Raw genomic sequence first — 22,055 nt, 5'->3', positions numbered from 1 at the left:
GAGAAATGTGATGCTCATGAGGCCGCGTAGACGGTATTCTCTCTTAAAGAAGCCCCTGTCCACACTTTGCGGCCAAGACAGGTCCAGGAGGCTGATTGCTGAGAACATGCTATTATATGAAAGGCGATGGAGCCCAGCGTGGTGGCTCACTCGGAAGGTAGAGAGGCTGGCAGATCTGTGTGAGTAACAGATAGGGCTGTTACATAGTAAGACCCTGGGTAAAAAAAAGGAAGGAAAGAGGGAGGGAGGAAAGGGAGAGAAAAGAAAGAGGGGGCTTGGGGAAAAAGGTGCAGCTCTGTAGAAATGGCTCCCTGGGGTCAACGAAATGGCTTGCCGGGTAAAGGAGCTCTCCGCCGAGCCTGACAGACTTCCATCCCTAGGACCCACGTAGTGTAAAGAGATAATAGACTCCCACAAGTTGTTCTTGATATGCACATGTGTGTCATGGCGTGTAAGAACCCACCTCCCCTCCCCTCAAATAAGTGAAGGAATGTAACTTTAAAAAAGGGCGGCCTCTTGTAGAGCCTAGGTGGGATGAAAAGGAGAAGTTCCGCTGCCCGCCATGGTCTTGGTCTCCCTCGCTCCCTTCCTTACTTTCACATAGGCCCTGACTGGCCTGGAACTTGCTATGTAGACTGGGCTGTCCTTAACTCCCAGAGATCCTCCTGCTTCTACTTCTGGAGTGCGGAGGTTGACGGTGTGTGTGGCACCCAGACAGACTAAGCTTTATTTGGCTCAGATCCCAAACACACCAGGGCAGCCTCCACCCCAGATCTGAATTAACTCTCCTCCAACAACCTCTGCCTGGTTTCTCTCTACCCATCACTGTAGACAACCCCCCCCCCACACACACTCCTAATATGGGTCGGTTCTATTTCTGTTTCTTCTAATTCCTTCTATATGAATTAGGACCACTTCTGCTTCCGCTCAACCCCAACCTCCAGCACTGCATCTCTCTCCCAGGGACACTATTCAAAACTTATATGAAATCAAAGCCCACCCCAGAGACCATGTCATGTGGCCACTGTGCTAGGGCATGAGTCATACCCTGAACGCTTGAGTTGAAGAATAGACCTGTCTGGAACAACCTGCCACATGCTGTGCCCACATCTAATTTCATCTTGTCATCAAGGTGGCAGTTTCTTTCAACACATATATCACAGGACATAGATCTCCAGAGAAATGACGTCATTCTTAGCAGGTTCTTGACTGGTGGCAAGCTCTTCCCTCCAGCTACATGCCCACCATAACAAACACACTACACCTAGCTCAATGCCAAATACCTGGGAAGAAGAGTTCCTTATTCCGAAGGGCAGGGCAACTCCTGGGGCTATCTTTCTAAGTCTAGAGATTAGCCCGGTCTCTCCCGCAGACTGTGTATTTGTGGTTGTAGCTGGGTGGTGGGGAGGAAGGAGTGTAACAGGTCCTTAGTGACTCATTAAGGTTTCTCCCTTATCCCAGGAGTCCCTGGTGGCGTGAATAAGGCGCCAAGTGGATTGACTGGCGCCTTTGCCCTTCCTAGAGACAGCAACAGGGCCCTGGAGTATGGTGGGGTGTGTCTGCTTGTGTTGGCTCCCTCAAAGCCCTGGGGCTCTCAGACCAACCCCCAGAAACAACCAGAGTCAAGGTCTAAAAAAATAAAAAATTTATTTCCTATCCAAAAGTGAGCTTGGGGCATTGAGTGGGAAAGGAAAGCTGGAAGCCAGAGCAGTTGAGACCCTGTTGGAAGGGAAGGGGGACAGGACGACTTGGCTGGGGTTTGGAGGTGGGAACAGCAAAAGGGTGATTTTGGGAAGGCTTTGAGGTGCTGGCAGCAGAAGAGACCACTTTGCATGACAGCCTGCAGAGAGACAGAAAGAGATGTTGATAGGCTCAAGTTTAAGGGTAAAAACAGGCATTATTTGGAGCTCACTCTAAGGTAGGGATTTCAAACTGAAATAACACAGGGACCTAAAAAAGAAGGGAAGCGAATTTTAGACATCGGAAATGATGAGCAAACAGGAGGCTGTGAAGAAATGGGGACTATATCTCAGCCACCCAAGACCAGGTTATTGCTGACTTTGCCAGATGAATGTTGGCGCTTGCTAGCCAGACAGCTTTGTTTTTCTTGGGAAGTTAGAATATTGAATATTTTCTGACTCTTATCTGGAGTCTGATGTTGATAACCAATTTATATTTTGAATTAAAAAAAAAATGTCCTGAGAGTCAGGGACACATCTGGTTCCATCAGTTGTGTGTGTGTGTGTGTGTGTGTGTGTGTGTGTGTGTGTGTGCGTGCTGTGGGGGTAAAGTGAGCCCCTCTAGTTTCGTGCTAATAGGAGCCCTAAGATGTGGGTTTCTCAAATAACACCTGGAATCTCAAACTCACTCCTTTCAAGGTGACATCGTTCTTAGGGTCTTGGGCAAGGGACCCAGAATCTAGGACAGAGGAACTCCATATACCATCTAGCCCTCTCGCCATAGCCCACCCCCCCCTGCATGGTCCAGCCACAGCCTTCATTCACAGGCTAGATCTTTACTCTTGACCGTTCTTCTGTTCCCAGTCTATACCTGCCTCCAAGTCTTGGGAAGAAAGTAGGACATCTCCTCTGCCCAGGCCAGCAGGGCACCACGGTCCATTTCATGCCTGCTGGATTCCATGGCCTCAGGTGGTGGCTCCCCTCACGGAAGAGGAGGATGGGGGATGGTTTAGAAAATGGAACAGGGTTAGATGTGGCCACTCTTTGTTAAAAAGTCCAGAGAATTCAGAGCCAACCAGACCAGCTGTTGGCTGCTGACCCCAAGGCAAGAGGCCCAGGAGCCCAGCTCCTCCCTGGATGGCAGGTTTGTAATACCCACCCCAGACAGGCCTGGGCCCAAGGCCAGGGTCAGTGGAATGTGTCTGACCCAGACTGAAAGCTGTGCCTCATGAGGCTTGGGGTCAGGGGAGAAGCCTCCGACACTGGAGAGGGTCCGAGAAGTTCAGGTTCTGAGGGATAGGGTGCCATCGTGGAAGGTCTCAGCTCTGAGGGGGTGGCCCCTATCTCCACGGTGCCCACACTGGCTGGACAGTGAACCACAGCGAGTGTAGTATCCTGGAGACCCAGTGGCGGTCCAGACAGGTGAGGAGAGATGCGTGGTGGCCTCTGGTGGGGGCAAGGAAGGTCTGGGGGCCAAGCTGAGTCAGATGGGTGACTTGGGGAACCCAGCCTGGCCTGTAGGAGCCCCATCACTTGCCGCAGCTCTCTGCTCAGCTGAGACACTTCCTGATTGAGGCGGGAGATCTGTTGGGAACGTAGCAAAGTGTCTCAAGGATGCAATAACCATAACCAGGCTCACTCCCCACCCCTACAGTACAGTTTACAAAATTCCCTAACCACTGTCTGCCTGCAGTCACGTGGGAAGAAAGAGCAGGGGTTGTCACAGCCAACAGGTAACGTACCCCAGTTTTGATTTTTGTCCCTTCTCCTTCTCTTTTTATTTTATTTACTTTTGTTTGTTTGTTTTTTGGTTTTTCTAGACAGGGTTTCTCTGTGTAACAGCCCTGGCTGTCCTGGAACTAGCTCTGTAGACCAGGCTGGCCTTGAACTCATAGAGATCCGCCTGCCTAGGCCTCCCAAGTGCTTGGATTAAAAGCATGCGCCACCACGCCCAGCTATTTAATTGTGTGTGTGTGTGTGTGTGTGTGTGTGTGTGTGTGTGCATGTGTGTGTGTGCGTGCAGGTGTCCCTCTAGGCCAGAGGTCATCATCTTATCACTCTCTCTATTTTTTTTTTTTAATTTTTTTTTTAAGATTTATTTATTTATTATGCATACAACATTCTGCCTCCGTGTATGCCCACATGCCAGAGGAGGGCACCAGATCTCATTATAGATGGTTGTGAGCCACCATGTGGTTGCTGGGAATTGAACTCATGACCTCTGGAAGAGCAGCCAGTGCTCTTAACCTCTGAGCCATCTCTCCAGCCCCACTCTCTCTATTTTTGCTGTTGTTTTGTGTTTTGGAGACAGTCTCTCATTGAATCCACAGCTGCTAGACCGACTCCGCCTACACCCGTCCCCAGCATTAGTGTTACAGGCATGCACCACCATGCCTGCCTTTTGTGTGCACGAGATATCAGAACTCAAGACCTTTACCAGTTCAGCCATCTTCCTGATGGCTGTCTCAGATAGCTCAGGCTTGCGGCAAGATGGTCTTGAACTCTTTTTTTTTTTAAGCAATTTCTTTTTTTAATATTTATTTATTATGTATACAAGTGTATGCCTGAAGGCCAGAAGAGGGCACCAGACCTCATTACAGATGGTGAGCCACCATGTGGTTGCCAGGAATTGAACTCAGGACCTTTGGAAGAGCAGGCAATGCTCTTAACAGCTGAGCCATCTCCTCAGCCCCAGTCTTGAACTCTTGATCTGCCTTGCCACTATCTCCCAAGTTCTGGGATTACAGGCACAAGCCACCACACTTGATTCCCTATCCCTTTTATGAAATATGAAGAATAGGGGCTGGAGAGATGGCTCTGTGGTTAAGAGCATTGCCTGCTCTTCCAGAGTTCCTGAGTTCAATTCCCAGCAACCACATGGTGGCTCACAACCATCTGTAATGAGGTCTGGTGCCCTCTTCTGGCCTGCAGGCATACATGGAGGCAGAATGTTGTATACATAATAAATAAATAAAAATATGAAGAATAGCCTTGTTCTTAGCCCATCACACGAGCTCAAGTCTCTTCATGAGTGTTTTTCCAACTTTAGTAAGTGAGAAACTTGTCAAGAATGCAGAGTTCTTGGCCCCACCCTATCCATCCCAAACCAGTTAAGGCCCTAGGAACCTGTATTTCATTTATTTATTGGTTTGTTTGTTTGTTTTTCAAGACAGGGTTTCTCTGTAGCTTTGGCACTTAACCTGGAACTAGCTCTTGAAGGCCAGGCTGGCCTTGAACTCACAGGGATCCGCCTGCCTTTGCCTCCCGAGGGCTGGGATTAAAGGAGTGCACCACCACTGCCCAGGAGAACCTATGTTTTAAAGGATAGTTCTGATTCATACTCAGATATGGGAATCACTGGCCTAGAGGAGAGGGCAGCCTGAGACAGCGCGCAGAAGCAGGGCTAGCCTTTAACCTTACTGTAGATAGCTCTAGGCCCTGCTCGAGTCCAGGTGCTACAGCTCTGGCTGCCTGCTGTTTATCAGAATGGAGGGAAGGTGACTCCCAGGGGCTGGGCTCCGTAGCTACGTGGCAACAATACTGAGATCCCTTGGGAAATAAGTAGAGGCAGTACCTAGGCTAGGCACACAGAATCTTGGCGCTTCCTGGCCAAGATTCACCCATATGGGCATAGGTCCTCTAAGCTTAAAAGCCTCTCAGCTTCCCTAGCCACTGACCCTTCCTCAAAATACACACACACACACACACACACACACACACACACACCACAACACAAGGACTAGATAAAGATACAAACAGAAAGGCTTGAGCCTTGAGCATCAGACTGGGCGCTTGGTTGGATGGTCCCAGGCTGTAAACAGACTCAGTTGTGGGAGGAGGAGGTGTTAGTGAATACCTGAGATGCGGAGAGGCTGGACCAGATATTCGTACACTCTTGTCTCGCACATATTATTTTTCTATTTATCTTTTTGTTTGTGTGTTTTTGTTTTCCTGGGTTTTTGTTTGTTTTGTTTTTGAGACAGGATCTCTCTGTGTAGCCCTGGCTGTCCTGCGACCCACTCTGTAGTCCAGGCTTAGCCTCTGCCTCCTCCCGAGTACTGACTGAGATTAACTGTGCCACCACCACCCAGCGACATAGTACTTTTCTAACTTTTAGGTGAGGAAATAAGCCCAGCATGGCTGTGGGACTTGCCCAGGGTCATTTAGCTAGTGTGACTGACAGAACCCAAGACTCTGGCTAGCTCCAGAACACGACATGCTCCTCTCAGACCCCAAGACAATATTCTCTGGGCTTGGCAGGGAAGAGCCAGCGCAAACCCACCTCCTGGTTCAGCCGGCAGACCTTCTCCTTCACCTCCTCTGCTGCCTCCGTGGCCAGTTCCCGGCTAGGCCTGGGGCCTGCAGGCAGAATGGGGTAAAGAGATGCAGATGGGTTCTTGGAGCCTAAAGACCCAAGTCCCCCCACTCCTCTCTGTTGCCTGAAGCAGGGAGCAAGGAACAGAATGCTCTAGTGACAGAGAGATGGGGAAACCAACCCGAGAATCTGATTTTTGAGGCCTAGCTTTGGCTCTTCCTCTATGTCCCCCTCCCCCATCCCCCAGGGCTTGCGGGCATCCAAACACTGCAGTGTCTCTTCTGGGTATGTCTTTATACCTTGGAACACCACCTTACCAAAGTGCCATGCTCACTATGCTCACTTGTTTTTTTTTTTTTTTTTTTTTTTTTGAGACAGGGTTTCTCTGTGGCTTTGGAGCCTGTCCTGAAACTAGCTTTCGTAGACCAGGCTGGCCTCAAACTCACAGAGATCCTCCTGCCTCCGCCTCCCAAGTGTTGGGATTAAAGGCGTGCGCCACCACCGCCCATCTTTGCCTTTTCTTTTTAATTATATTTATTTATTTATAGTTGTGTGTATGTGTGCCTGCGCCACAGTGCTTGTGCGGAAATCGGTTCCCCTCCTTCCACCATGTAGGCACCATATAGGCACTAGGGATGAAACTCAGTTGGTCCAGCTTCACCTGTACCATTGAACCCCGTCACTGGCCCCTGACAGTCCATTTAAGAAATAACCAAAGTGGCCCCTCCATTCCTACCACAAAGTCTTGTTCTTTCTCAGTGTGTTAGAACTTAGCACATAATTATGAATCTGGATTTGTTATCTGTGTACACAGGTGTTGGCCCCCCCATGCTAAAATGTTGGCAGGATTTGGTTTGCCTGTATTCCTAGGATGGCATCTAACATATATCACATGGGTGGGTAGATGAATAAATAGATGGACAGATGAGTAACTGTGAATTGAAGTCACTACAGTTCCTTACCTGAAGAGGGAGCCTGTGAGCGAGTTCTGGTGGGTTCCTGTCTCTTGCTGAACCGGAATGAAGGGGCCTCAGCCGTTTTACTGGAGTCCTCAATGCCATCCACGATCCTGGGGGTAGAGCAGTGCTCGTCAGCACCATGGGGAGGGTGCAGGGCCCGAACAGAGCAGGCAGAAGGTGAATGAGGGTAGCAGAGCCAGAGAACTGGGGAAGAACAGTGGTCAAAGCGGAATGGGATTGCAAGCTGTGGTTGGAAAGGCAGGGTCGGCAAACGGGGCAGAGACAGTAAGGAGCACTGATTGGAACGCTGGGAATGGAGCCCAAAGAAGGTTCTGGAAGCCAGCAGGGATATGAGAAAGGCAAGGAAGGCTGGCATCTCACCGGGGACTGAGGTCCGGAGGTCCAAATGTTCCCAGTGGGGGAATGAGGAGCTGGGGGGGCTTCCAGGCAGCAGAGCCCCTGGGGGGGCTGTGCAGGGAGGGACTTTGGCCCCGGCCAGCCAGGGCAGGGGAAGGAGACGGGGAAAGGGAAGGAGAGGAGACAAGGGCTGAGAATGGGGGCAGCTCCTCGCCCAAAAGGCTGACCAGGGACCCCCGAGGTCGTGCTGGACTGAGGTTGGGCAGCAGGAGGGGCCGACGGGGCTTGGGACCAGCCCCAGGCTCCATGCCACCCTCGGTTTCTGTGATGGAGGGCAGAGTCTTGTCTGAGGAGGAACCAAGAGTGTCGGAGCGTGTCTGTGGGACGAGAGAGCCCCAGTTGATACTGGGTGGTGGACAGTAGGACCCTTCATTGGGGTGCAACCCTCTGCACCATGCACTGCTCCCCACCCTCTGTTCCTTCTCCCTGTGGCAGAGGAGCTAAGGGAAGCTGCCTTCCTCCCAACCTCACCCAATCCAGGAGTATTACCTGGGAGAGACGAGGAGAGCGGGAGAAGCGGCTGACGCCCTGTGGGGACAGAGTAGGGTTAAGCTGACTCCCACCTCTTCACTCCCCTGGTACAGCCCCTCCTCACTCTGCCAAACAGTGTTAAGGGACTGTGTACATGGGGCCTTTCCATGGAATTGAGCCAGACACCACTAACTCTAACTCAGAGGAAATTCAGAGAGACAAAGTGAACCCTGAAAGCAGCAAAAGACAAAGGTTTAAGGGTATAGACACATCAGCCTAAAATAAAGTGGGAAATAAATGGGACAGCAGTGGAGGAACCTAGGTGTGTGTGGGGTGTGCCACCGGTTCACAGAGGGACTTCAGAAAGCTAGAATGGGGCTGAGAAGTTCTCAGCAATAGAAGGTGGTAAGAGATTGTCAAGGGTCTGGGTGAGGCCCAATGGGGGATTTGGTTGGAAGATGCTAAGAGTATATGAAGCATTAGAAGGAGGTGGTTGGCGTTAGAGGTGGTGTTTTAGGGAGGAGAGAGATGCAAGAGGCTCTCTGGGGCTGGAGGGGGTTTTTTGAAGGAAGTTCCCTTGGTGGGGAGTAGCTGCCGTACAGTGTCTACATACATTGTTTTCGGAGCCTTGGCGCAGGTTGAAGGTTAGGTCCCGGGGTAGGCCAGCCCGGAAGGCAGCCCCATATTCTGGATACAGTCGCAGGACCTCAGCCAGCCCTCTGCTGCTCAGCTGCTGCAGGCCACAGTAAGTCAGTGCTTTCACATCGGCACTGGTCTTCAGCACGCAGCTGGGGCCTGCCCCTGGCCAAGGCTCCTGCCCCAACTCAGGGATGTCTGCCCCAATCAAGTCCCCCTTCCCTATGGGGAGAGGAAGGGGACAGTCAGCTGGGATGAAGGGAACACAGGGTATCGGCGAGAAGTGGTCCAGATGGTTGGGAGATGGTCAGTATACTTAGGGATCATTGAAGGTGAGTCAGTAAAGTGCATTGGAGAGAGGGAATCAGGGGGCTTAGAAAAGGTCATTGGAGAATGACTGGTGAAGCTGGGCCACAGCTACTGGAAGATGTCAACAGCCAATAGAACTGGAGGACCAGTAAAGACTGACCAGAAGAGTCAGTTAAAGGGTTAGTGGATTCTAGGGTCACTGGGGAAGGGACGAGGGAACTGGAAGAAGACGCAAAGGAATAGGATGAATTGGCTGAATGGCAGTCAATTGATGAAGGGCCAGTGGGTTAAGGGGTGGCCAGAGAGGGGAAAGTAGGGAATGACCAAAGGAGAACCGTGATAGAGTGAAGGGATCAAGGAAGAATATTCCCCAATAGGCATTCGAGGCGCTTGCTAGGGGTCTCCCAATCCCTGGGCCGCAGGCTATTCCCAAGTCCTGGGGTGGGGGGAAGGTCTTAGGATGGGCAGTGTGTGGTGGTGGGGTTCTTACCAAGGATGGCCAGCACCATGTTGTCGCGGAGCACCTCAAGCGAGCCAGAGCAGACATAGTAGTGAGCCTGAAGGGCGTCCCCGCGGCGTAACAGATACTCCCCGGGAGCACAAAACGAGGCCTTGATGTGCAGGGAGAGGGCCCGCAGACAACCCCTGCTAGCTGCTCCAAACAACGGCAGCTGCAGGATCTCCCGATTCAGGTGCATAGCAATGTCAGCCCGCAGCTCGTCTGGGAAGTCACGCAGTAACTGCATAAGAGGCAGAGGTCATTCTGGCCATCCCCCTGCAGTCACTTACTCGGATCTACAAATGAGGGGGGCTGTTCCCAAGGCAAGAGGGCCAACTTGCCCTCTCTTGGAAATTGCCCACTAGGCCTTTAGAAAGACTTGTCTAGTCTAAATCTTCTTTGCTGTCTTGATCACCAAATCTAACTTCTGGGCAGAGACCAAGTCTTCTTTCTCTCTGGGTACTTCACATGCACATGCACATGGCTACACACACTGAGCACCCCTAGATTCTGATTGCTCAGTTCTGTGTGGTGGAGAGTTGTCCTTGGTGGGACTCCGACTGGGAATTGGGAAAGTAGCAATCATCTTTGCTCCTATGTTCCTGGGGATTTTGGACCCTCTATTTCCTGTCTCTAGGCCTCAGTATCCCTAATTGTAAAATTTAGGCTCATGCTAGGTCTTAAATTTTACTCATTCTCTCTATATTTCCCTTCTAATGTCATGGAGCCCCTCAGCAATTCTGTCTTGCTGTCATCTTTTTTATTGTCCCACCTGCCCACCCACACCCAATTTCCCCCCTCTGCTTTTTTCTCATTACTTCTCCTTGCGTAGCCCATCCTCTTGACTCACTTCCTGCTTCTACATTCTCCCACATCATGGCTACCAGCCCATCTTCCCCACTGCTCATGCCTGGAAGCCCTAACGTTGGGTTCCCATGTGTGTTTATAACTACCTGATGGACAAGCTGCCCCTGAGCTTCCTATAGACCCTGCATATAGCTAATGGCTCAGACCTGGACTCTCCCCTTCATCCATAATCTCAGAATTCTTCCTGGGGTACCCTCACCTCATCCCTTGACCCCAAGCCAGACCTGGGCATCCCTGTGAGCTCTCTCTTGTAACCAACTGGAAATGGCCTGCTCTTGGGGATCTTTTCCAGTCAAAAGGCTCCCATCCACTTCCTCCTCCACCTTCTGCCACACCCCGTCCTGGACACCTGACAGAAAAAACTGCAAACTCAAGGCTACCCACTCTCTGGGGCTGCAGTGCTCCAGCTCTAACTTTGGCCCTGGCTCCTCCCAGTACAACCTCCCCTTCTCCGAGGCTCACTCAACAACATTCAGATCCTTGAACTCATTCGCTCAGCTTTACCCGCACATGCAAACCTAGGTTCCTATCGCTCTTTTTTTTTTTTTTTGCCTGGAATGGCCTTCCCAAGGCAGACTGATTCTCTTGACCAAGATGTACCACTTTCTCTGCCATCTTCCTTGCCTCCTCTGGGCTCAGATGCAATGAGGGCCCTGCTGCAGGAATAGGGTTCCATCTGCTACATGTGTCTCGGTACCTGTCTCCCTCACACCTTTCTTGGGGTCTCTTTGAGAGCAGAAACTGCTGTGTCATCACCTCTAGCTACCCCCATCCTCCTCTGTGTTCAGACCAAGAGAATGAATGAAAAACGGTGGCTTGGCCCACCACAGGGCTGGGGGGAGACTGTGATGCCTACCATGATGGAGAAATGGAGGCCCAGAAAAGTCAAGGTGTCCGCCCAAGTCCACACTCAATCACTATTACTTCCTTTCAACCTCCACGCTTAAGGAAGGGTTTTGGATTTGGCTGGGTGCACGTCCTTGCTAAGAGTCCTGTACCTCCCTACACCTTGGTTGCCTCTGTACCAATCCTAGAGAGACAGTAGCCCCTCCCCACTGCACTGCCACATGGCCAGAGCCCCGGCTCAGCACTACCTCGTTGGCATCGATGCCGCTGTTGACAGCCCACGTAGTCTGGAAGTACTCCAGCATGCGCTGCTTGAGTGGACGGGGCAGACGGTGCACTCTGATGAAGTCTTTGAGGTCCTTCATGCGGCTGTGGTAGAGCGAGCGTCGGGAGTACATGCGCTGGATGATGGCCGTGACATTCCCAAACACTACTGCGTGCATCAGCGCTGCAGAGGTGGCAACCAGCAGCGTTATCAGGGGCAATCACCCCTCCCTTGGCTCCTCATGCTCCCCGGATCACCCTGCCTTTGGATGGGTCTCAGAGGTTCTGGGGAGGCACAGGAGAGCTAGCAGATTCCTGTGAGCACATCATCTAGTAATCAGAGGCAGGGAATGTAGGTGGCAACCCACAGATGGGGCAACCTGTATTCCTCTCCATCACCTCCTTAGGTAATGACTTTGGGTGTCTCCCCTCTTGAAAGAGGTCACACCTGCTTATGGGCACAATCATGTGCAATGGAGAAAGGTCTATGAATGAACATGTGACCATGTGGACTTGGGTGGGCACCTTGCTTTCTCCGAGCCTCAGTTTCCCTGTGCGCAAACCTGAATTTCCAGGGCTCCCTGGGGGTAGTGGGGTCTGGCCTCACCGCCTATGAGCATCGTGCAGATGGAGAAGATCTTCTCGGCATCAGTGTTGGCACACACGTTGCCAAAGCCCACACTGGTGAGGCTGCTCAGCGTGAAGTACAGCGCCGCGATGTAGGCACTGCGCCGAGACGGTCCACCTGCCGAGCCGTTGACATAGGGCTCCTCCAGCCGCTTGCCCAGCTCATGCAGCCAACCTGTGATACGGAAGGATGAGGAAATTAGGGTGGTGGAGAATGTATCTCCCTGGTCTGCCTGTTTGACCTGGCATACATATTTACAGAGGAGAGGGGCAGTTTGCAGCCACGGAGCTAGGAAATGGGCCATTCTGCTGTGCCTGGGCCTGGAGGCCATGAATTGGCTCTAGCTGCACTCCAAGGCTACCCACTCCTTAGACTGTCGACTGCAGGCCCCTTCAATGTCCTGGTATGTTACTGTGTGTTTCCTGTATGTGCTGGGGGTAGGGTGCCAAGATCTGACCCAGCCAGGCCTGCCCCTGCCATCACCTGTTAACAGTGTCAAGGAGAAAAGAAAACAGACTATTTCAGGAGGGAGGCAAACTACGAAAGTAGAGTGTGTTAGAGGCCGCAGCAGGTTATTAGGGGAGCCAACATGGATCCTAGGTAGAACATTTTGGTTGAGGCTGAGACTATAGAAAATTCACCATGGGCCAGGTGGTGGCCCATGCTTTGGGAGGCAGAGGCAAATGGATCTCTGTGAGTTTGAGGCCAGCCTAGACTACAGAGCAAGTTCTAGGAAAACTAGGACTGTCACACAGAGAAACCCGGTCTTGAAATAAATCAATCAATAAATAAATAGGAAGGAGGGAAGGAAGGAAGAAAGAAAAAAAGAGAAAGAGAGAGAGAGAGAGAGAGAGAGAGAGAGAGAGAGAGAGAGAGAAAGAAAGAAAGAAAGAAAGAAAGAAAGAAAGAAAGAAAGAAACTTCACCATGGGGAAGGAGTGGAGCTTCCCAGGGAGGAACATGTTCAAGGGCCGGAGTGAGAGAGCAGTGGGTCAGGCCCAGGAGGGCAGTCGGTGTCCACAGGCTCTACAGGAGGAAGTAAAGTGGTGGGGACACAGGTCATGCAGAGCTGCCTGGGGCACATGGCCACCAAGCATGGACTTCACTTTGGGGACAGTGGGAAGCTGGTGTAAGGGCCCAGATAGAAGCTGGGGGAGGGTCAGTGCTTATTCTTTTAAGAATTATTATTATAATTGTATTTATTTAATCTTAATGTATGTGAGTGTTTGCCAACATGTTACGTCTTTGTACCATGTGTCTGGTGCTTGCACAGGTCAGAAGAGGTCATTAAAAGTCAACAAGTACTTTTAACTCCTCCAATCACTCCAGCTCTCTCTAGTGCTGATTCATGGGAGACCAATTTGGCTGCAGCAAAAAAGTGGTTGAGGGTGGGGGTCGGAGGAAGACAAGGAAGGCCGTGCTGTCCTTTGTAGGAGTCATTGAGAGAGGAAGTGGGGTAGACTGCACAAGGTGGTAGAGATGGAGAGAAGATTCTAGATCTAAGTGGTGGGGGAAGGTGTGGGCTGAAGGAGGAGAGGGAGGGGCCAAGAACTGTGCCTAGAATCTGACCTACTTCCCGGGGAGACATTGAGGGCCTGGGGCTGCCTCCTGGCCAGTGGCCCCATTAATTGTGGCTAGGGAGGAATTGATGACGGCGGAGAGCTACAGGATAAGAGGCGTTTCTGAGCCTTGCCACACGCTGCTCCCTCTGTCCCAAATTCTCTCCATCAGTGTGTTCCCTGTCATTGGCTGATTTTGGTCTCCTTCTCAGCTGGGCTGGAAGTTTCCCCCTAGCAGAGCCCTTCTCTTCAAATCAGTGTCTCCACCCTTGATCCAGAAGGAGCACAGGGCATTTTACTGGGTGGCTAGAGGACAATGGGATGGGAAGATGTTAAGTCCTGGTGGCATCAGTTTGGGGGATAGGACAGGTAGAGACGTGGCAAGTGGAAGTCTGGGACTGGTGGCTCACCAATGTCCCAGAGCAGCGGGTCATTAGCTTCCATCTCCCGGCGCCCGATGACATACCAGACGCATGCCATCCAATGAGCAAGGAGGGCAAAGACGGACATGAGCAGCGTCAGCACCACCGCGCTGCACTGTGAGTACCGCTCCAGCTTCTGCAGCAGCCGCAGCAACCGCAGGAGCCGCACTGTTTTCAGCAGGTGTACCAGCGAGGTCTGCGGGTGGAGGGGGGCAGCGGGGGAGGCTGTCAGCAGGCACAACTCCCCAGAGACCTCATATAGCCCCCCCCCCCCGCGCCACTGACACATCCTTCCCACAAGACACCCTGGAGCCAGGGGAAGCTGCAAGAAACTGTCACCGCTGCCCTTAGAAAGTGACAATAACATGCACCGGGAGAGAATAATTAGCTTAGCTACTGAGGACTTCTTTTGCATTGGGCCACCAGTATGCTAGGCATTTGTAATCCTCACTAAAACAAACAAAACAGCCTTGGAGCCTTCGGTCCAGTTATCATCCCAGGTTCCAGTTCGCTAATGAATGAACTAGGGCTCGCAGAAGCTAGTAACGTGTTCCAAGGTCACAGACGAAGGAAATAATGGAGCTATAACTCAAGTCCAAAATGACGGACACCAAGTCCATTTGGGACTGAGCTGCCTCATAGAACTATGGGATGATTCAGGAGCAAGCCCTGGCCAGAACCGGGAGGAGGAAGGGGTAGGCTGGAATGATCTATTGAGGACCTCTGTTCAAAGCTCCAGTGTCCTAGGAGCGGCCAAGCAGGGCTGGCACCTGGCACGGAGAAGTGTAATGAAAGGAATGGGAACAGATAAGGAGCCTGAGGATGTTGAAGGCTAAGGGCTTTCCCCTTTGTAGGTCAGCTACAGGTGAGAAGGAAAACGCGGCTTGAGGACACCTGCTTTGAGCTGGAGACTGATGGAGCCATGGTGTCTAGCAAGGACCCTGGGAACATTTGCTGTTTTTACTGCTATGGGGAAAGGAATGCAGGGATCAAACCCAGGACTTTATACATTCTAGACAAATTGTTTTTTTTTCCTAAGCTATGAAACCATATCCCCGAATCTGCTGGTTTTGTTATAATTATTAACACTTCAACTAGGCCTTCTAATATGGCAGACAAGGAGTGGGTTGGGGGTTTGCTTGTGCATAGGAGCAGCTCAGCAGCTAGAGCTGTAGGCTTGAGGGACTTGCTATAAAGCCCTCACCACACTTTCAGGGAGCTCCAGGGAGGAACATACCCCAAAGCCCTGGCATTATGCTGCTCCAGAACCACCTTGTGGATCTCTAATGTTAAGTGAAGGGGCTAGAAAGGAGGTGGCCCTGATTCCCCAACAGGAACTCTTTGCAAGTCTTAACTAAAGTCTTAACTTTTTCTTTTTTTTTTTTGGTTTTTCGAGACAGGGTTTCTCTGTGGTTTTGGAGCCTGTCCTGGAACTAGCTCTTGTAGACCAGGCTGGTCTTGAACTCACAGAGATCCGCCTGCCTCTGCCTCCCAAGTGCTGGGATTAAAGGCGTGCGCCACCACCGCCCGGCTAAAGTCTTAACTTTGAGACGTAACACAAGTCCCTCCAACCCCAGAACATCTGCCTCCTAAACTTGAACACTTCGGGGCTCCCCAAAGTCACTTATTTCTGTGTCTCATGCCTTTAAGGACCCTTCTTTCTTTGTCCCTCTGGCTAGAACGCCATTGCATGACTCCTGTAACTCTATAACTCTTGTCAGTGCCTGCGCCTCTGTTTTGGTTCAAGCTCTCTCAGGCTTCCAGTGTCGCTGGTCATTTCCCCTAAGTCATACATCTGGAGACCCTGGTTATCTGGGAAGCAGACTGTATATGGGAGAGAATTTTAGTCTAGGATTCTGGAGACCTAGTTCTCATTGCGCTTCCGTACCGACATTCAAAAAAAGACTTAAGAACCTTCCCTAAAGGGTTTCGTATAATGACGTGTGCAAAAGTATGTGTGTGAAATTTTACTGAATCTGCAAAGTACTCCTAAAGGTACCAGAGGAGAGGGGACAGCCCGAGAGGAGGGGCTGGTGGCTCTCTGTAGCAGGCCCTCTCCTGTAAGGTAGACACTACCTGGTGGGCATAGAGGCATGGCTACAGGCCTAAGGACTAGTAGGAAACCCTTTTCTGTATGGTCAGTACCTCAGGGTAGTCTCTCTCTCTCTGTCTCTGTCTCTCCACACACACACATACACAAACACATGCACGCACACACGCACGTGTGTAGCAGCATGCACACACATGTGCACAGCCAGTAGAAGGGGCCCACAGCCCGTTGGCGGCTAGTTAAATCCGGCTTCGTGTAGGTGGTTTCCTGCTATAGCTGAGTGCAGCAGGGAGCGCACACGGGAAAACTGCTCTCCACCTCTCCTCCCCCACAATGGCGAGGGGGCTTGGGGACACAGGGCAAGACTGCCTCACCTTGGACTAGAAAAGACCTACTGTCTGGCTCCATCCTGACCCCTTAGGGCACTTCCAGGCAGTCCTGAGCAAAGACACAGGTCCAGGTACACTACCCAGCCTCTGACTCGCTGGCTTGACTTACTATGCACTTTCTCTGGTTTCTCATCCTTTGCTAGCCAAATCCTCTTCACTCTTAGAGGCTTAGCTCTGCTCGCGCCTCCTCCAGGAACAGTTCCTTCCCAGACCACCTCAGCTCCTGCCCAACTGGGATGCGTCTGCCCCCGGGTGCTGGCCTGATCTCAGAATGTTTTTGCATATGCCGGCGTTCCAACTTAGATCTCCAAGGCCAGTCCACGCTGCTATTGCCCACTCCCACTCCCATTCAGCAGTCCTGCGGCTGATGTCCTCCTTCCATTATTCCTGCCTGTCTCACCAATCTGAGAGGGCTGTGAGTGCCAATTCCTTGTCTCTTTCTACCACAGTGACCAGGCCCCCATACAGTGTTTTGCAGACAGCTAAATGCTCATCAGTTGTTTGTGAAATAAAAAAAATGTGAAAAGTACCACTCATCTGGCATCAGACCAACGCCGCCTTGGTAGCCATAGTTAGCTTTTCGTTTGTCTCAGCTTCCCTCAAAGACTGTGAGCTGAGTTCTCTAAGAGCAGAGACCCCTTGGGCTCCTTCCCAGTGCCTGGCTCAGGGCTGTGCCCACGGCAGAATCAGAGAGACATCTATCTGCATGCGAGTTGATAGGAAGGACCGTGGCTGGGAGTTCAGATGCTAGGATGCGTGGTGGGATGCGGCTCACTCACCACAGTGATGTTGAAGACATACAGCAGGTCAAAGGGCAAGGCAGCAATAAGGTCCACGAAGAACCAGGTGGCCAGGTAGTGGAGGCCGATGGAACGAGGAGCAGAGATCACCTGGCCCGACTGGGACACATAGGTGGTGCGGAAGTTCAGGATGATGTCTGAGAAATGCAAGAGGCTGTTACGAGGGACCATGCATGGCCTGGATCCTTGGGTCAGGTAGCTAATGAATAGGGCAGGGTGTGGTGAGCACTGGAGACCCATAAGAGAGGCGGCAGAATGGAGAAAGCTGGGACTCTTGGCTGACCTATAGAGAGGAAAGGCTACAAGACTGCAGGCTGCAGGGGACTGGGCTCTATAGGACTTACAGGGTCTAGGGAGGAAGTGTTAGCCTCTTCCCCCTCCGAGGGCTTACCCACACCTCACTAGGCCCCTAGAACTCACAAAGAACTACAAAGAGAAGGTAAGACCCTTCCGAGCTAGGGAACGGTCCCGGAAGCCTGGCAGGGAGGGAGGCTTGTTAGAGTGGATCCCCATAGCCCACCCTCTGGGTTAGTAGGGCAGAGGGTCTGACCCAGGATGAAGAGCATCTCCACAGCGATGTCGCTGACAAGGGTGTGTCGGGAAGTGATGGGGGTGTCGTCATCACCGGAGAAGCAGACGTTGTAGGGGACGGTGACCGCGACGTAGAATGTGGCGAGGAGGATGAGGCCATCCCAGATGGCCTTGGGGATGCTGTAGTGGAGGAGGAGGCAGCGGGAGCCCCCCACGGAGGCCACCTTGTACTCAGGCACTGATGGCTTTGGCTCAAACACGTTCTAAAGGGAGAGGGGTGGTGGTTGGGGACACTTGGGGGAAAGAAAAGTTGAGGCTGGGGGAAGGGAGAGTCAGGGGATAGGAAAACGGGAAAGGTGGGCATCGCAATAGTAGCCAGAAAGGGGATGGAAGGTATGGGAGATGAGCTCTCAAGTTGGCAACTGGCACTTCTGTCTCTGTACCAAACTATTGCTCAGGCTTTTTTTTTTTTTCCTGTCTGTAGCTCTGGTTGTCCTGAACTAACTCTGTAGACCATGTTGGCCTTGAACTCACAGAGATTCAGAGATTCACCTACCTCTGCCTTCGAGGGCTGAGATTAAAGGTATTCACCACCACCAGCAGCAGGCTCATTTTTGTAATTCTTTTTTTTTACTTCTTTCTTTCCTTTCTTGTGCTGGGGACTGAGCCCAGGGGACTTGTACTCACAAATCAGGCGCTCTATCACTCAGTTAAATCTCCACAAAACACCCTCAGGCCCCTTCTGAAGAAAACACGCTTTATCAGCTGCATTTACTTGAATTGACCCTCGTCCTCTTTGGAGAGATTATGACAATCAGGAAGATATCCTAGCCTGAAGGGTCATAACTTCTTTGGAGTTCTGAGTATGACCCAGAGGGAGGAAGTTAGCCTGCTGATCCAGACCCTATAGCCTTAACAGACTACGGAAGCTGGTGGGAGACTCCATCCCTTGTTCATCAGGATCCATAGGATGGGATGCTGGGTACAACACAGGGGCTTTCTTCCTAGGACGACAGCACCTTGTGAGTTTATCCCTCGTGATACAACCTTACACTCAAGGGGAGAATTCCTACTAGAGCTCCACCCCCTGTGACATCACCAGAGCAGTGTCAATCACCTGCTAATGAAAACGAAATGGAGGAGGGATGGGGAGGGGGGCATATGTGATGAAGCAGAAAGTAGCATAAGGGCTGAGCAGTGGTGGCGCATGCCTTTAATCCCAGCACTCGGGGGGCAGAGGCAGGCGGATCTCTGTGAGTTCGAGGCCAGCCTTGTCTACAAGAGATAGTTCCAGGACAGGCTCTAAAACTACAGTAAAATCCTGTCTCGAAAAACAAAAAACAAAAAAAGAAAGAAAGTAGCATAAGGAAAATGGGCGGGCAGGGGGACAAACCAACAGAGGGAGACTGAGCAGACAGGGAGAGAGGGAGAAGGTAGCCAGGAATTAGGGTTGGAGGACTTGGAAATATCAGTTGGGGGTGGAACTCACATTATTTGCCTCCATGCTTCCCTGACCCCGGCGACCAAAGTGGCCAGTCAATCTGCGGAGGACTGTCCGGTTCTGTCTTCTGGTGGACCGAAGTTTTGAGCTAGTTCCTCTCCTCCCAAGGGAGTTTTCTATTAGGAAAAACAAACAAACAAAAACAAAGGAGACAAACAGGCAGGGATAAGTTGGGGTGCATCCTAAGAGGCTGTGTGTGGACAGTCTATTGTGACCCAGACGTCCAGTTACCGTGATTATTGTCCCCGTGGATTCCCGGTGAGCCAAGTCCTGGGCCTCCACTCTGAGTGATGTCCTTGAAGGAAAATAGGAAAAGCACAACTTCCCCCATCTCATTCTTGATGGGCATCATGTCCAGGAGACACCAAAAGCCTGAGCCTGTGGGCACAGAGAGAGGGCAGAGGTGGGTGAGCAGCACTGTGCCTACTCTCGGGCCTCCCTGGTTTCTCTATGTAGTCAAAGGCTCTGGTGAATGCTGAGAGGTGGGAGACACCCCAGAGATTTGTTATCTTCACTTCACAAACGGAGAGACCGAGGCCCAGAAAAGATGAAGGATGAACTTAGTTCTGTAGCCAGCTTGTGGCCATGGGAGAATAAGCCCCCAAGCTCCTCTGTGCACAGCAGACTCCGGCTGAGACCTAGGATCTGGGCAGATGGCAAGCCAGGTCAGGCTCCTCACCATCCTTTCGGTAAAAGCAGATTTCAGCTCGGTGTTCCTGGTGGCCCTCCAGGGCTTTTTGCAGCCGTTGCAGGGCCGGCTCGCTGGTCTCTGGGCCATAGAGGAATCGGCAGCTACAAGTTTTCTGCATGACCTCGGTGCGGCCGTAGCCTGTGAGCTCACAGAAGCCGTCAGAGCAGTAGACGATGGGATAACCCCGTGGGCCCTGTGCGTTGGCCAGAAGGAAGTTGCTATCTGCAGGAGGGAAAAGTCAGGGTCAGGGCCAGGCCAAAAGGGAGCTAACTTCCAGATGAACAACAGTTCCCTCAGGTTGTGAGCAGAGATCAGAGAGCTAGAAGGTTCTAGGTGGTTCCTAAGGGAGCTCTGAGATGTTCTGAAATGAGAATAAGGGATAGAACCAAAGGGCAAGGACTCAAGGGAGGACTAGAGAAGGAACCCTAGGAGGCCATGGGGTTCGTGCTGCCTTCAAGCTGGGGCGCTGTGACTGCAGAAAGCATGATAGAATAGTAAGGGCATGGGTTCCAGGACTCATTTCCAACACCCTGTGACAGTGACTGTGATCCCAGGCAAGTAAACTATAGCTCCTGTGCCTCAGTTTCCTTATCTGCAAAGTGGGACACAGTGTGTCTTTTTCTCTGGTGTCTGTAGGTTGCGTCAGGTAACCTGGGAAGACGGTCTCCTGGCACTTAGTAAATGCTACTCTGAGAAAGGAAAAAACTCCCCCCTCCCCACACCCTGAAGTCACTCAGTTTTGGAAGCATATCCTTGGATACAATCCCAGCATTTTCTTATAATGAGCAGGACAAAGATTCTGATGACATCATACTCTTATTGTTAAACCAAAAGGCAGACAATTTCCAAACTCACAAACGTGCTTAAAGTGAGGGAAAGACAGTGGGAGACACATCCTCTTTCTTGCCTTCCAGGAAATACCCACTTTTTTTTTTTGATATTTTCAGGGGATCTGCTCCTGGTGCTTAAAGTCAAACTGGAGAAGACATTGAGGTGTGAGCTGCAGCCACCCCCAGCACCAGAACCTGAGTTGGCTCCCTCTAGCTTCTGTGGATTAGAGGCTTGGCGGTGGGAGGGCACCCAGGGACAGGCTCAGTTGATGGAATATGAGACCCAAGCAGTTCAAGGACCCTAGGAGTGGTTACAGTCCCAGGGTGGGGTGGCTGATCGGGACACTTAGGATGCCTAGGAAGCACTGGGTCCTGGGCACAGCCTACTTCTTCCATCCCAGGGCCCGTTGCCTCGGTGATTGGCGCTATGGAAACAAGGAGGGGGGGTAGAGCCCTGGCGGCTCGGTTTCCGCCCTCGGCTACCGCTCCCCCACCCTCCTAATGCCCGCCAGGGTTTGGGAGAGGGACAAAGGAAGACATGGGGGTTCCAGAGTTGGGTGAGGGAATGGCGGGAGAAGAGGCCGGGAAGGAGCTCTGCGGCTGTCCAAGGTGCTGAACTTGGGAACCACGCTCAGGTGGGCTAGCAGAGTTCCCATGGTCTCAAGCACTTGCCCCCGCTTTGCCTCACCCACCACACACACAGATATCTCATAATTTGGGGAGCGTGTGACCTTAATATAGACTAGGTCTTAACTAAGACTGATCTCTCTTTCTCTTTTTCTGGGGCAGAAGCATCTGGAGTCATCAGACCACTTTGTCCCATCTCCAGGTCTCAGACACCTCCAAACACACCCCCAGCACAGCTCTGTCCCGGAGTGGGTGGCTCCCAAGGCCCCCTCCTCCGTCGTATGGCACAAAGAGCCTCTTTTGCCTTGAGTCACACCCCCTAACCTTGTTCCCCCCACTGCCCCAGTCTGTTGATTTTTCACTCTCAGGGGCTCCGCACCCTGTTTCTTTACCACGGCTTCAGGAGTTCCTGCATCCCATTCTCTCTTCTCTGATCACACCGTGTCCAGTATACCCACCCTGTCCCAAGGAGACTTGACCCAGCCCCCATCCAACTCACGCGTGCCGTCAAAGCGGGTGGCGATGGTGTCCAGAAAGGTGTTTTGAGGGGCCAGCAACCCCTTCATGACCGGCATGGCCCCGGGTGCGGATTCGAGGCGTTGCGCGGGCTGCGTTCAGCGCGGCATGGCCGGAGGGGGCGCGCTACCGGCGGGGCCGGGGCGCCCCATGCGCCGGCCTGCCTCCTCCCCTCCTCTCGCCGCCGCTGCCTCTCTGCTCTGAACCTGGTAGCTCTGAGCTCTGCTCCGCAGCACTTTGAGAGCCACCC

At 52.0% G+C, this 22,055-nt stretch overlaps 1 protein-coding gene across 1 annotated transcript; it reads right to left on the bottom strand.

Moving 5' to 3' along the window:
• Window positions 1-1,630: 1,630 nt before the first annotated feature.
• On the bottom strand, window positions 1,631-21,993 carry Kcnh4 (potassium voltage-gated channel subfamily H member 4). The gene is made up of 17 exons (XM_075990733.1): window positions 21,789-21,993; window positions 19,821-20,054; window positions 19,373-19,519; window positions 19,130-19,257; window positions 17,660-17,903; window positions 17,089-17,246; window positions 13,859-14,066; window positions 11,870-12,064; window positions 11,247-11,446; window positions 9,277-9,526; window positions 8,455-8,699; window positions 7,860-7,898; window positions 7,335-7,687; window positions 6,957-7,063; window positions 5,962-6,038; window positions 2,551-3,263; window positions 1,631-1,840 (listed from the first exon to the last, which is right to left on the bottom strand). The coding sequence occupies exons 1-16, from the start codon at window positions 21,862-21,864 to the stop codon at window positions 2,868-2,870; spliced, it is 3,057 nt and encodes a 1,018-aa protein (XP_075846848.1). The 5' UTR covers window positions 21,865-21,993; the 3' UTR covers window positions 1,631-1,840; window positions 2,551-2,867.
• Between the last annotated feature and the right edge of the window lie 62 nt (window positions 21,994-22,055).

This window comes from Microtus pennsylvanicus, chromosome 11, assembly GCF_037038515.1.
Source record: "Microtus pennsylvanicus isolate mMicPen1 chromosome 11, mMicPen1.hap1, whole genome shotgun sequence".
Classification (NCBI taxonomy): Eukaryota; Metazoa; Chordata; class Mammalia; order Rodentia; family Cricetidae; genus Microtus; species Microtus pennsylvanicus.
Note: the sequence above shows the minus strand (reverse complement) of the source record. Positions and strands in the feature narration are given on the sequence as shown.